Raw genomic sequence first — 15,974 nt, forward strand, 5'->3', positions numbered from 1 at the left:
GATGACAAAGACCAAGTAACTGGGAAAATCAGGCAGCGGAACATTAATCAATAGCTGTTTGTGGCAGTATGTACTTACTGTCATTAATCCTCCAACAAGGTCACTTGTATGTGGATCCTCATCTTTTGTCCCCAGTTGTGGAGAGTACAATTCAGTGGTTCTTAAAATCTCCAAAACCCGGTCTAAAGCTTCTGCAACCGGCATGGGACTGCTTTCTTGTGCAGCATTGATGATGTTTATTACCTAGTTTAGCATTAGACATGTTTTGAATTTAGAAGTGATTTATGAAAGAACAGAGACACTAATCAATTAGTATGGAAAACTCAGCAAATCTACAACTTTAGTCCACATGTGGGAGAATAAAAATGAAAGGAATGTTAAAAAAACACTGATGTTTGCTACTGATTCTGGGAATAAGATTGTGGCCTTAAAGACAGCAGTCTTATCAATGACTTTCCTGTTCAAAGCACAGCCTCAAAATGTCTCTGAATGGATTTGATATAACCTTCTCTCATTTGCCTCTCTCAGTTTATTAAAGAGATGATTTTTGCCAAATCCTTGAATGGTTTCAGAAGGCAGTTTACAATGCATAAGTAAAAAGGAGGAACTCTAGTCCCTCCTTCACATAGGCAGAAGTCCTTAAAAAGGGTCATGCAATGGCTGACCACATGGAGGGCACTCTACTAAGCAGGCTTGGGAGAACATTGTTCAGAGCATCTGCTTTTTGGAGGTCCACCAGTGGGCAGATGGAACGGGGGAAGACACCAGAGGCCACCTTTCCCTTGCTCCTCAGTCTGGATGCTGTACTGGAGCCTTGTGCCCAATATTACAGTTCAGCACAACTGACAACAGCTAGTGACAGTGCACATTACCTTGGTGATGGGCGCTTCAATAGTCATGGAATGTATCCTGGCCATAGAAGAGTGCCGCCTTTGTGAGCTGCCTGTGTGGAAAACAAAGCAGAATTTGTATCCTGATTTCAGCAATAAGGCATGACAGGAGGATTCAGCCAAGAAATCCTGATTCATTTTCTGAACTGCTGACCCTGCTGTGCCCTTCAGAGGCAATCTATTGCAGAATGCATATGCATGCTTGTTATGCTGGGGACACACAGGTGCAAAGAGATGCTTGCTGAACCACTGATACCCCTGATTAGAGATAAGTAGCTGTAACAGACTGGCAAAATCATGTCTTTGTTTTTTTTTTTTTTATTTTAACTAATTAAAATATTCAATTAAAAACTCAGTTAAAAGATTATACAGATGTGTGTGTGTATAAACTGGCAGGCACAGGAAGGTAACTACTGCACTTAGGTTATTACAGTATGTATCTACTTTTGCTGCCTGATGCAACATGACAAGTCATAATGAGTCAGCTTCCAAACTGAGGTAAATCAGTGAAGCTCCTCTAAAGTGAAGGTAGCTATGCCAAATTAAAACAGCAGAGGTTCTGGCCTATTATTCACTGGAAATTGAGAAACAAATGTTTTATATAAGTTAGCAATTTTAGTTCTGTAGTGAAAAGGACAAATGGGATTTTTCTGGATAATTATGCTGTGCAACCTACAGAATGCAGACACATCTCTGTTACTCTTTGTGCTGAGCAGCTCTTAAGAATAATAACCATAAAATCATAGAATGGTTTGGGTTGGAAGGGACCTTAAAGATCATCTAGTTCCAACTCCCCTGCCATGGGCAAGGACACCTTCCACTATCCCAGGTTGATCAAAGCCTCATCCAGCCTGGCCCTGAACCCCTCCAGGGATGGGGCATCCACAGCTTCTCTGGGCAACCTGTACCAGTGCGCACCGCCCTCACAGTAAAAAATTTCTTCCTAATATCTAATCTAAATCTGCCCTCTTTCAGTTTAACACCATTATCCCTCCTCCTGTCACTACACTCCCTGATCAAGAGTGCTTCCCCTTCTTTCCTGTAGCCCCCTTTAGGTAGTAGAAGGCTGCTACAAGGTCTCCTCGGAGCCTTCTCTTCTCCAGGCTGAACAATCCCAACTCTCTCAGCCTGCCCTCGTACAGGAGGTGCTCCAGCCCTCTGACCATCTTTGTGGCCCTCCTCTGGACTCGCTCCAACAGGTCCATGTCCTTCCTGTGCTGAGGACTCCAGAGTTGGATGCAGCATTCCAGGTGGGGTCTCACGAGAGCAGAGTAGATGGGGAGAATCACCTCCCTCGACCTGCTGGTCACACTTCTTTTGATGCAGCCCAGGGTACCGTTGGCTTTCTGGGTTGCAAGCGCACATTGCCACATTATGTTAAGCTTCTCATTGCTATTTTTGAATCAATGCTATTTTTGCTATACTGTATTCTTACCACCACAGACCTACTCCCATTATTTCACTAGTGTACACTACTCGGACTGTAATGATGCATGCTTTAACAAAACCATGTAAGTATCAGCAAAAGTTTTGAACATGTGACTCATCTATCAAGTTTGGGGTGATATAATGGAGCAAAATACAATAAAGTGGAAAGAAAACAAAATTCATAAGAATCATAGAATGGCTAGAAAATTATCTTCATATTTTTATCAAGAGAAGAGGTAAGAAATGTAATAATTTGTTAGGTTTAAAGTTTGCCACTTGAACTTGAAAGTATCTGTGCTGAATCTCATGAGGTCTTCCATGCAGGATGGCAGATGATAGCCTTCCATTCTCCACTGGTTCAAAAAAAGACTCAATTAATGAACAACTTTAATGGATGACTTGATATTTTATTCGTGTACACCTATATTTGTATGTGTATCCATGGATGCACATAAAAATCTGAATATATATAGAAATCAGAAAAGCCTACTTCTTTAACTTACCATCGCTTCCTCGTGATGTTGTGGATCTGACATCTAGTGATCCTTTCCTTCTGTCTTTGTGTCTGCAAGACTGCATATCTGTGGAGAAAAATTATACAATGACATTAAGTTGTGCCTAAGCTGTATGTTAAAGGAACTAAAACTCAGAGAAAGCCTGATAGCAGTTGAGTGACATTTATCACAATGCTTCAGCAGATGAGAGCCAATGAAAGCTCCTTTTTAAACTCTCACCCAATTACACCATCATGAACCTAGTCATGCTCTCTGGCACAACATGCCTACGTGTTTTTGCAGAAGGGATCTAAAAATGCGGAGGGAAAAGTTCCTCTCTTGACACAGTGACACCAATGTAGTTGTGAATACAACTTGTGCTACACACCTGAGCTCATTCAAGGAACAACTGCCACAAAGAATTGGTGGACCAAAGTAGACCTCATGCTAGCAAACTAGGCAATGTAGCCTTGGTCCCTTAAGGGCACCAATTGATACAACCTGTGCTACCAAGGCTACAATTAACAAGTACCTGCACACGGATGCCAAGGATGCCTTAACTGAAGTGCTGATATGTGGGACAAGGGTGAACAGTAGTGTTGGTCATCCTCATTTTCAACCACATGCAAATGCCCCACAATACAGTTAAAAGCAGCGCAAACATACATGCCACTATCTATAGACCAGCCACAGCAACATGCCAACTAGATGGCATCTTTCTTATTTCTAATTTTGTCACAGGGACCTGCTACCTACAATGGAAATGTGACACTGAATCCAGCAATACCACAATACCAATTTGGGTCCCTATTACTGCATTTTCAAAGGTGGGTTGCTTTGTATCACTTCTAAAACAAATGAGGCAGGCAAAGAGGGCTTGTATTTATTTTGCTGCCTTTTGCGCTGGATTCACAGTTTATTGCTACATAGTACTGTTCAGATTGTCCTGTGCAACTGTGGTTTTCAGTCAGATCACTAACAATGGGCTTTATTCTTTCCCCAGGTACGTTCTCCGCTTATTAGGACAGAAAAGATGTGTCATACCTGTTTGAGATTCAGCCTGAACACGTTCACACGTCTTCTCTGCCTACAAATCAGTATGAGAAATCCAGTTAGTCAAGACTTTCCCATCATTTTGTAATATTTAGGGCTCAACCTGAAGCAAGAATAGCACTATCTTCACTTACCTTATTGTTGTCATTGCACAGTCTACTAATTGACACATAGTGTCTAATCTTTCTGTAAGCAGAAAACAATATGTTAATTCCCATCTAAACCGCAGCTCTAATTCAGTGCTGATACACAAAATGGGTAAGAGCAACAAATTAATATAGGACAAATCCTGTTCTGGGAGGAAAGGTCACTGGGCATGGAAAAACTCCACACTTCTGCACATGATGGGGAATACAAAATGAAAGCATCTTTTGCAAATATTGTCTCCTCCTCTTTCTCTCTGCCCTGGTCTTACAAGTTTGGCATCTTAATCTGAAAGTATGTTTTCACTCTACTGGTGGAGAGTAGAGAACATGAATTACTTCCAGGGATGAAATCAACCTCAAACTTTTTTTGGGAAGTAGCTGCATGAAGAAGCTGCATTTGGCCTTTCCTTTATGAAGACACAGCTTTCTAAATGATTGCCTCAGACAAGTCTGGAAGATAATGTGCCATACTTTTAATTAATGTTCATGTTGCCTTAGAGGGCTTTGAAATTATTATGGCATGCAATCTGATCCACTTTCTTTTGCAATATAGTATAGAAGGACTCATCATAAATGTACCAAATACTAACATATACCTGTGTGTTCCAAATGGTCTATTTGGGGACGAAGTGGAAGTTGCAGAAAAATCAAGACATGCTTGAATTTTGACGAGGATCAAAGCACACAGTGACTTCACCACAGAAAGACACTCAGCAGCAGCCATGAGTAGGGGAGCATGGAGGGACACAGTGGAACAGGACGTAGGTCCTGGTGGTCCCAACACAACGTACAGAAAAAGAGGAGGGTGCACTTGGACTTCAGGGTGTAATACAAGAGTAAGAGTCACAAACGAGCACATCTGGACCTTCACCTCCTTTTTGGGGAGAATTAGGAAAACTTCACTTTCCCTGCACACAGCATGTCAAGTTGATTTTGCCCCAAGGAATTAATTGTAGAGGTCTGAGGCTCCCTTCCTTGCAAAAGTTTCCTTTATAGTCATTAACAGGATAATCCAACAGCTGGTGAAAGCAACTGAACTCTAAACTGAGCCTTAATTCAGACCTAAATCATAGCTATAGCTTTCATACTTACCCTCCCTGTCCGATGACAGGTAGTATCTTCACATTTTGTTGTATGCTATCTCCATTCTTCTTTTTCGCATAGTACATTCCTTGCCATTCCTGAAAAAGGAATTCAAGTGGAAGGAAGTTCAGGTAAAACAGGAAGAGAAGCTGTAGCTTCATACCTTTTTTCATTGTCTTACAATACAAAACCAGTCAGGACTGGTTAAACGGTGCTTACCCTAAAATTTCTCCCCTGTAACTAATCTGTGGGTCACTGTGTTGCTGCCAGTGCATGGAGAACCATGGAGGACTTCTAGAGCCTGTGAGTGCCCTGATGGCATGGGCCAAACCTCCGGTGCTGTGGGAATCGGAACCGCATATTCTCTTCCCAATCCTACCCCAAATGGTGTTTGGGGTCACTGGGGGAGACCTGGCAAAGACCCCCGCAAGAGCAAGAGCTCAGACCAGCCCCTGCCTGGAGCAAGAGTCTCCCAGTGGCTCCAGGAGCACCTGCAGGCTCTAACACCGCGGAGGACCCCCTTGTCTCTCTCAAAAAGTGGCAGAGATTTATCTTGGCTTTTTTTAAGCAAAAAAGAGCATAGTAGAATAGCTACTGGATTCTGCTGCCCATCCCCTGACTTTCCCTCTAAAAGCACTCTGGTTTCAGGATCACATTTAAGTAGACAATATTTGAAGTATCACATTGTCACTGTCAGCATCATTGTTTTTTGATAAAATGAATAAATGGGGGGAAAAAAAAGATAGCGTGGAAAGGAATTTTTCATTTTGCAGTGAGAAGTCTTTTTTCCTCTGGAAATGAGACAGTTCTTTCTAGTGCAGAGCCTCATTTTTTCTTTCAATGAAACTTTGGAAATGTCCCTTTTCCCTTGTTTAAGACATGCTTTTAAATGTAATACTGCTAAAACAACCACTTTTGTTATTTAGAGATTTTTAAATCCAGAAGGCACCACTGTGGTCTAACACAGAGCCCCAAAGCACCACCCTGGAGTGGAGCCCACGCTGTGAAGCAGAAGCTCCCACGCCGACACACGCCCACACGGCCAAATGCAGCTGCAGCACATGCCGGGGCATGGACCCCTCACCTGGTGCTCCCTCCCAACCTCTCACCACGCTGCTGCTGCTTCTCAAACTGTGCCACAAATACCGCAGCAAAGACACATACAACAACACTGATGGACCTCCTCAGGTCTCCCCTTGCGTGTGGTGCCTGGACTAGAGCTGCCCCCTCACAGGGCTATTTAGGAAAACTCAGGGAAAGCAAAATTTGTGAACCCTGGGTCTCCCCCTTTCACTTCTGGCAGCAGCATAGAGGCCAGTAACCTTCCAACAGAGACAGTCTTTTGTAACCTGGCAGCTGACAAGATTTACAATCTGGCCTACACGTTTCCATCCCTAGAACAGTTGTTGGTGGTCTTTTTTAATACATGCATATTTCAAGCTGGGCATCTCATAAATACCAAGTGATAAATAAATAATTGATTCCATATTGCATATTCACTTAATACAAACTACCCATGCCAACTGCTGTCTTTCAGTTGATTTCAACAGACTTTAGATCAGATCTTACAAACGTATGTGAAAATACCTTCATGAGGCACATGATACATATTTATTTGTGTTAGCCTGACAGATTTTACAGTCAAGCAGGGCAGAGCACAGGTATAGAGAGAACAGTTTTGCATTTATGTTGATGGAGCCAACAAATAACGACTCTAGCCCGCAGAGAGCTGCATGGTGACAGGCTGTGCAGGAAAAAAAATATGAAAGGCTTTTCCAAGGATCTGTCAGAGAAAAGAACTGTGCATAACAAATTGGGAAGCAAGCATAATATCTTCTCCTGTGAGCTGCATGAGGAATACAAATGAAGGTAAAGCAAACATTACAAAATTCAATGCTCTCATAATTAAAAGTATGCATATCAATAGTTTCCTGACAACCAGGATGCGGCAGAGATGAGTAATCAATCTCTACCCCAGGTAATAAACCCAGAATATGCACAAAGGGGTGAAGTCATAAGGTAGAGATTGGATAATTCTCGCATTGAAAGTGCATCCTTTTCAAGACAGGTTATTCACTAATGTGTTCTTCTTAGTCAACAGATCGATTTTTCAACTTGTGCATTTCTAAAACCTGTGAAATGTGAAATGTGTGAGGGAAAAGGTCAGGAGAATTCTGAGAAATAGGACATCCAAGCCGAACTCCTGCTGGTAGGTAAAGTTCTCCCAGGGATGTTACTTAAACATATTTTAAGAACACCATATGCTCTCTCACAGAGCCTCTGTCAGCAATCCAACAGAGAAGAGCTACTTCACAAGACGTGCTGTCAGTCGAGTTCGTTGGATGTCTACATTACAGCCACACAAGTACAGCAATCAGTCACTTCTGCATGGCCTGGAGTGCTGGGATCGAAAGCAGAGTAAAAACCATACACAGTAGAAAAAAAAAAAAAAGGGGTTTCACCCTTTGTAGAGTGAATCAATCATGAGGTTTCAAGCTTCATTAAGGCGGCCACGGCATGCATCTACTTGCTGAGTGCTCATATCATGCGTAGCAAGTAATCCCCCAATGCAGCCTTCCTTTTAAACTGGGGCTTCTTGTACTAGACAGCAAAGTTCAGCAAGCTACTTGCAGAAAACAGAGCAAACCAAAATAAACACGAGATGTCATGAAAACAATCTCCCAGAAAGTAAGGCTGTGTTAGGAAGGAATTGCCATAGACATTTATCACAGCGTGTGATCGCTCTCCCACCCCGCTGTAAAGATAGTTGTCTTGCAAATAATTCCCAAGGAGTGAGAGGAATTGCGTGTCTTGTCTGATTTATCGATAGCTATCCATCTCACTTCAGAAAAAGCGAAATGAAGATAAAGAGCTTTGTGTCAAACTGCAGAGATCAGAGGCAGCAAGAATTCTAGTCAGAATTGCACATTTCATCTTAATGAATGTAATTTGAATCACGAAACAGAAGAATGAAGAAAGTACATCTTGTTTTTTAACTCCTCAAGCATGGATGGGTGAAAATGCCTTTCAATAACTTTGCCTTCTTGCAAATTACAGACAGCTGTAGTAACAAAAAAATGAACTTCTAGACATATTTTTTTTTTTGCTAAGAGAAACAACATCCTGACCCAAGAATCTCTATGTACCATGCAATTAGCAATTTTTGTGTATAACGGCTATGAACTTTTGTTTGGATATACTGGACTTTCTCAGTGCTATGTTTGTCAGCACAAGAGGGGAAATGCTGCAAGAGTTCATCTTCCTAAATTCCATTTAAAGACTAGAGGTAGATTTTATAGAGCTTACATTTTTCTAAAGATAGAAAAATCTTGCTTTCTATTATTTTTGTTAACATGTTTGTTCAAAACAGAAAAGCTAAACCTGTTGACAGGAGTAGGAGACAGTTAGTTGGCTTTTTTCATATGCTATAACCTACAGTAGGCAATATATAGCCTATTGTAATGGGAAGCAGTCTTTTAAATTTAAGATATAAAGAAATCACAACCCTGAAAACAACATACAGACCATGTCAGAATGATCCAGACACAAGTTAAGTACCTCTGAGAATGCTGTAACATCAATGCTGACACAAATTGTTTCAAACTAAAGCACCTTCAAAGGGCTTCAGTATTTCAAAAGTTGCTCTGGACAGTTAATCTCTACTCAAAAATACTTCCTGTAACAATTTAATTTGCAAATCACTTTTCTATTAATATGTAAATGTAAGACTACATAGATCGCATGCTATAAAATGTTCCAAAGGGAAAAACAAAAACCATGTAAACAGAACATATCCACCAAAACCAGCTTAAGCTGTTCCAGACAGACAGGTTTAAATAAGTAGCATTTCATTAGCCCTCACAGTTGGAAGTCCTAGAGCCCAGAATAAAATACGTACAAGGAAAGAGATGGATTAGGGTTAGATTTCTATCATTCATAGGGTAAAACATACTTCTGTTATTAAAGACATTTTTATCAGTGCACTAAAATACTAAAAGATTGATCACTTAATGTCTTGAGAATTGATGTTGTGGATTTAAAGCCTGACACATCTCAAGTATTTGAATTATTACTTAATAAATACTACCTCATAACTTCAGTTTTGTATTACACACATTTACTGAAATAATTTAGGTCGGGAAACAGAGCTGGGAAGCACCATAATCCAAGCTATTGTTGATTATTGGGATGTCTTCCAAAAGGCCAATATATGTAGAAATGAGTGACACATTCTTGTTGAAATGCACGTGCAATCTGCACCCAGCTAGAGTGCAGCTTTTGTCGATGAATGCTTGTGCTCATACCCTGATTTACACAGTATGACTCATCAAAACTTTGCATCCGCGCTTTTGCATCACTGCCTAGATACACAGTGCCGTGATTCATTTTAGCATCTCCCTGCTCTGTGTCAATAACATGGTGCTTCCCTCTGGACAGTCAGTATGACCCAACTCGCTATCCTGACTCAGGTCTGAGCATGGGCCATGACGCACCTACAAACACACCAATTCCCAAATCTCTTTGTGTTACCTCCATGATCTTCCTCCTGTAAGATACTATGACATGTTCAATGACATCAGAAGCATTTGCACATCGCTGTCAAAAATGCAAATGAAAGCTCCTAGATGGATTCTCACACTACAGCCACAACAGTCCCAAAGGAACACCATGAAGCTACCAGGCAAACAGCAATGTCTCTCTGTAGTGACCTCCCTTGAAGCCAGCTGCATTTCCTCAAACACTTTCTTGGTGCAACAAACATTTCTAATGGAAATCCATTAGACAGCTCCCATGTCATTAGTGAATAAAAGATATTGGCAGCTGGCAGCTGACACTTGTCTATCACTCTCAAGTGATATTGCAAATGTCTCTACTGATAGTTTTACACTCTGAACTTGCAAATCAGCTTCCACATCTCATGCTGTAATACTTTAACGTGGTTCTTTTCTCATTTACATCACACTGGATAACATGTGCATCCATGCCATTTCTCTCCAGTATTTTCACATCTTTTGCTACATACAGCATATATTATAAAGAAACACAGCAAGTAACTTGTTTTCATAAAACATGTACCTCTTCCAAGCAAGAAGAGAGAAAGAAGCCATTAAAAAATAAACATTTTTTCCTTCTTCTTCTAGTTTGAGTAAGAAAGCTGCAAATACTACATGTCTGTGAACGTGCAAGTTACATCATGTGTCATCCCTGGACAATAATGTCTTTTACAGGTAGCAAATGATAACTGATGCAATGCCGTTACTCACCTTTCCTATCTTTATGCAGGAATTAATAGTATCTAGGAAATCAGCTTTTTTTTCATTTATAGGCACTTCTGTTAATTCTTTTCCTATTAGTTCACCTATTTGATAGCCCATCACTGTTTCAAAAGCAGGATTGACATACTGTGAAATAAAAACAAAGAAAAAAAACTTTCAACAGAATACTTAAAGCACAAGAGAACCCCCCCTTTTTTTTTCCTATTTGCTAAACCAAGGGATCTCTTTCCCAGCCTGAAACAGATCTCTGTATGTGCTGCTCCTGAGAGAGATGCCTACATTTTTTTCTTTGTGAAGCAAAACAGGAATGTCCATGCTAGAAGAGTTGTGTAGAGTGTGTGCATGTGAGCAAAGAGAGGGAAATCACAGCTGAGTACTATCTACAGTAGAGTCTAGATAGACAACATAAATAAATTCCTGAAAAATTAGCTCTGTCAGTTCTCAAACCTATAAACCTCAAATCTACCTCAGTGTTCCTAAAAATCACAAATTAGGTGGTGGGATACCATAGGAATATTAACCTTATCTATTGACAAATTCATCGTATTAGTGTGTGTAAGGGCCAACCATCACTATTCCCCTGTCCAGGCAAAGCCCAGCCAGTAAGACTGGAAGAAGTGGAATTCAATAAAGCAGCTTTCTCTCTGAGGCCTTTGCCCACCAAAACTTAAGACTGGTACATGACCCTTTCACTAGCTGACTTACAGACACAGGTCCCACAATAACACCATCTGAATGCCTCACAATGTTTCAATATGAGAGCAATGAAAAGTGTGCCACTGATGCCCTCTGCTCCTGAAGGTTCCCCCCAAAGGTTCCTTCCAAAAGGTTCCCCTGCTCTGCGAGAAAGCCCTGCCTGCCGGAGCTCCAGGACTCCTGCACATGTTGGTTCTCTCATATTCTGGGGCTGTCAGCAGGGGGACAAAATTTGTTCTGAAAAAACACATTTGAAACAACTTCAGAATGTGTTCTGTTATTTTTATTGAAGGTATGAAGAAGGCACATCCTTCAGTGAAATTGTCAAGATTTGGGTCAAGATGGTACAATTTACACCCATTTTATAACTCCCAGAGGCTTAGAGTCAAGCTCACTACTGATAACTTCTCACAGCCTTCATAACTAGGGATAGAACTAACTCCCTTATAAAGATGATGTCTTTCATGACTGCAAACCTAAGCACAATTTATCTTTTTTAAAGAAATTTTTAAGAGAGGATTACATTCAAAACCAAGAATTCCAATGCATCGAACAGTATCAGATTTAAGCAAAAAAAAAGAAAAAGTGTACTACCTTTATTTAAATAGAACATCATTAGATTTGCTTTTCAAGAGCATCAAATTAACATACAATATTTTTGGAAAAGAATGCACACAAGCCAGTGGCTGCATTCATTCATGATATAAAAGAATCATTTACCAATTATCACACAAGAGAGTAAATCCCTATTCATTCAGAAACAACAATCTCCCTTAAAATTGACGTGATGTATGCAAGATATTTTAAATGGAGAAAATTCTACTCTACAGCTACCCTGACTCCAATCTTTTTAGAATCATTAGGTTAGGTTAGATTCTTGTACTCTAAGAAAGAGTAAATGTAATCATGGATGAAATAAAATACAGTCAGTCCACAGAGCAATTTTCTGTACTTAAAAAAATAACTGGAACAAACCTGTATTACATGATCTTCACTTGTGATCTCAATGGCTTCTTGACTTTTCTCTAATGCTGTAAATAATGAATTACACGCCCTGGAGACAAAAAAAAAAAAGGCATCTGATTAAATTTAATCCACGTAATTCTTATTGCATATGACAATAAGGTATTGCAACTCCATACTGAGTAAAGTTGTACTTTAACATATTTTCTTCAGCTAACTGACATTCTATAACTACAGTACAGCAAAATAAATATTCACTTAAGGATGTGGCCAAATTGATGGTTTTTTGTTGATAATGTTTTTGCTAAAATTACCTTAGTTTGAATTGTGCCTGGACCTCTCCGAATTCCAGCTGAATCAACTCATTGTAACAGGCCATTATATTAGAATTTTCTACATATCTCTGCAAATAAAAGGTTAGAAATACTTCATTAATGCACATTTCTGTACTCAAGGGTATGAAGCTCTGTTTTCTTTTGCTTGATACAGAACTAAAAAGGAGTACATACGCCAAAAATGAACATGTTGTAACAAATGCAACACAAGAAGATTATTTATTGGGACTAGTAAAATTCTTCAGGTTACTGCATTTTGAAAAGGTGACAGATCTTCAGGGCAATGAGGTTGAACCGATTTGTTTATTCTCTGTGATTGTCAGCATGATTGATATATAAAATAATCTACTTTTAATGAAGTTATATTCTTTCTTGCCACTTTTAAAAAATAACTGCAAAAAAATTATGTTGTGTCTCAAGTCATCAAAATCTGAGATTATTATGAGTTTCCAATTGCTAATACCCCAAATTGTATACATAGAAGAAAGCAAAACTTCCTGACACATATACCTGCCATTGGATACAATTATTAATTTTGAGGCTGGTATAGCAGTGACCTCAGTATCTTTGATGTTTTCTTAAAACATCTCATATTTACCAGGTATGAGCCTGAATGTTAAATCTTTGTTCATGCTAAACTGCCACAGACATTGATAGTTCAGGAGGGAGGACTGATTATCAAAGGTAAGCCACCACATCAAGGCTGCTAAACAAAATTTTCTACACTTTGCCATTAGCCCCATCTCCAAGGCTCTGATCCATAAATAATTCAGAATCTGTATCGGGTTACTTATGTGCCCACTGGAATGACTCTGTACATATAAGTACAGTTATTTTCAGGCTCTAGCATCTCCTGTATTAGGACCTTACCACAAATAAGCAAATAGGTGTAAATGGATTGTGATGGGATAGCAAAAAATCTGGTGAGTATGCAACCAAGTACTCTGAATCACACTGTAAATCATTAACATTTTTGTTCCATTGTCATCTTAATGCAATGAGGAATCCACTTAACTGACACACTAATAAGCACCTTTCCTGCTTAATTGGAGTAATTGCCAATGTAATGCTCTTCAGGTGCCTCCAAACAATAGATAATGGCACTTGACAGTGTCTGAAGTCTGTTTACAGATGTGAATTCGCATTTGATAGAAGAGACTTCCAACGGCACATTCTGCTGTTCATTGCAAGCTGTGCTCTGGCTCTGCTGCAGTCAGCAGTCAATTCTGTCAATGTCAACTTTTCAAGCAGAGCATCATATATTTATTATGAAATAAATGTACAAAGTAGAAAGTCTCAGCACCACATCTTACATTTCTGAGAATGTCCACCTACTTAGTCAGCATTATTCTAGTTCTACTGGTGTATGGTAGTTCAGAATTGGATATATATAAGAACGAGCAGCATGAATAAGCCCTACAGGTTGGATCACTGACACAAATGGTCACTGACAGCCAAACTACTGATTTGTTCCTTGCATGATAATTTTGAAATGTCAGAGCAACCTAGTGGAGTATAACACATACATACCCTTGTGAAGCCCGCAGAGATCAGGGGCAATATTGATGACTCTTCACGATCAGCATGCCTTTTAAAGAAAGATTATAAAGTCAGAGATTATTTCTGTAATCAACTGAGACCCAATTTCACAAGCCATTGACATACCTGTACCCCAGATGTCACACTAAAGGCTAATATGGCTAGACCCTTACAGGATCTATTAATAAAACACATTTATTGTAGTTTTTGTAAGCTTTAATCTTTGTCATGGATAAACCAAAATTCCTTTTTGCATGTAATGAGCTGCTCACATAAAAAAACCTCATGCTTCAAGAAAGCAATTTAATTAGCTAGACTGTTGGACTATTCCTTTTTCGGTACTGGATTCTTTGTTGTTTATGCTGTTCTTAGTCAAAGATGCCCTTGAAAGTTTACATGGCCAAAGTTTTAAGAAATGACTTGTTATCTGAGTGTACCAAATCTTAGGTGGGCAACTCAAGATGCCTGAATGAGGATGAATTTTCTAGCATTGCTGATGCAGTGTCGTCTAGTAGGTCAGTTCGGGATTACATACTCCTAAAATGAGATATCTGAATAATTTTTTAAAACTTGGCTATACTAACTGTTAAAAGACACTCCAACATATGTGAATGTATGGCTGGAATCTGGAAGAAAGGCCATTATGTTAAGTTTCTGTAAATGAGCAGATGGAAGCTGGTCAGGTTTAGCAGATGGCACAATAGCCTTATTTATGTGTGAAATTTTGGATTTTATGGCACCTCTTTTTTTTGTTTTCCATGCACTTGTTTCTTATGCATGAAGAGAATGATGCCTACTAAAATACAAGGTTTGCCCAAGATTAAGCAGAGAAAGAAGGGCAGCTGTCAGAAAAATCTCCCCATTCTTCACGCCAGCTGTCTGGTAATGCTGCCTCCCAGAAGGACAACGAAAGAGGACAGGCATTCTGCAGGATAAAAAAACAACAAACCAAAACCAAAAAACAAACCAAACAAAAAACCCCCCCACCAAACCCAGACACAAACAAACAGAAAAAAATGAGCTGAACTGCAGGAAAATGAAGGAGAAGACCCTCCATACGCTATTGGCTAAATGTCAGGCTTTTTCACAAACATGCTCCTTGCAGCAAGAAAGGAAATGTGTGAAAGTTCTCTGTCTGTGAAATTTTAAATGGCGACTTGAGAATGCTTGTGTTCAGTATGTGGGAACTTGATACAGGCAACTCAGTCCCAGTGGAAGGCAAATTCACTTCTGAAGTTTTCAGCAGACAAGGAAAAATTGACATCTGAAAATTCTGAGAATTCAAGCTTCTGAGATATTGTCACTGCTGGGGGCTATTATGTTGTCCCAACACACAATGTGAACATTTTGAAAAGACAAAAATTAATTGCAGGGAAAAACCACTTTTGAGCAACTTCCTAATTGTGAGTGAGCAAGCCCAGCTTCCAAGCTCTCCTCACTTTTGAAAGGAACTGCTGGCCCACAGAACCACAGGTGTCTTTCTCTCTGATGCATGAGAAGCAGCTCTTGAGTTACTGTTTGCTAAACTTTTTTTCCTCTTTTCTTTTGGTCCAATGAGAGACAATTCTGACTGCTTCTAAGCAATGGTTACCATAGTCAAAAGACTTCCTGACATAAAAACATTGAAGATGATATTCACAATGGAATCCCTTGAAATGTTTAATTAGGGCCTTTTGTTTGATAGAGATGGTGGCAGAAAATAGGATTTTTAATGGAAAACACTTCAGAACTGGGTTTCAGAATAAATGTTTTCTGAGAAATGGACATTCCCAAAATATTACTCTGATGAATTATCTTCCATTTATTTAATTTCAGATTAAATATATTGCATTTTTGTTACTTTTACATTCTTGTATTATATATAAGTAATGTGTTCAGAGGGTAAAGGAGTAAAAAAGTATACACACTGCTTTACTGAGATGTCATAATTGATCTATTTTACTCTTAAAACTTCTATGGTCAGGTGCTACTTTGTACTGATCAAATCGTTCTGTATCTTTTTTGTAACTCAAGAGATCTCCTGTTCGTGCTGAGATTAATCAGACTGAAAGACAGATCAAGAAAGGTTCAA

General features: G+C 39.5%; 1 protein-coding gene across 2 annotated transcripts in view; it reads right to left on the minus strand.

The window, feature by feature from the left end:
• LOC104463668 (high affinity cAMP-specific and IBMX-insensitive 3',5'-cyclic phosphodiesterase 8A-like) overlaps window positions 1–15,974 on the minus strand; it is a 37,597-nt gene that overhangs the window by 17,409 nt on the left and 4,214 nt on the right. The window contains exons 4-13 of one of the 2 annotated variants that reach the window (XM_010076090.1): window positions 13,895–13,952; window positions 12,344–12,432; window positions 12,042–12,120; window positions 10,359–10,496; window positions 5,104–5,192; window positions 4,000–4,051; window positions 3,857–3,899; window positions 2,822–2,899; window positions 873–943; window positions 79–243 (exon numbers count right to left, since the gene is read on the minus strand). In XM_010076090.1, the coding sequence (XP_010074392.1) occupies window positions 79–243; window positions 873–943; window positions 2,822–2,899; window positions 3,857–3,899; window positions 4,000–4,051; window positions 5,104–5,192; window positions 10,359–10,496; window positions 12,042–12,120; window positions 12,344–12,432; window positions 13,895–13,952 (862 nt within the window). The remainder of the gene's footprint in view (window positions 1–78; window positions 244–872; window positions 944–2,821; window positions 2,900–3,856; window positions 3,900–3,999; window positions 4,052–5,103; window positions 5,193–10,358; window positions 10,497–12,041; window positions 12,121–12,343; window positions 12,433–13,894; window positions 13,953–15,974) is intronic. The other variant, XM_010076091.1, reaches the window with a different exon arrangement.

The sequence above is a fragment of the Pterocles gutturalis genome, unplaced genomic scaffold (assembly GCF_000699245.1).
Source record: "Pterocles gutturalis isolate BGI_N339 unplaced genomic scaffold, ASM69924v1 scaffold11863, whole genome shotgun sequence".
Taxonomy (NCBI): Eukaryota; Metazoa; Chordata; class Aves; order Pterocliformes; family Pteroclidae; genus Pterocles; species Pterocles gutturalis.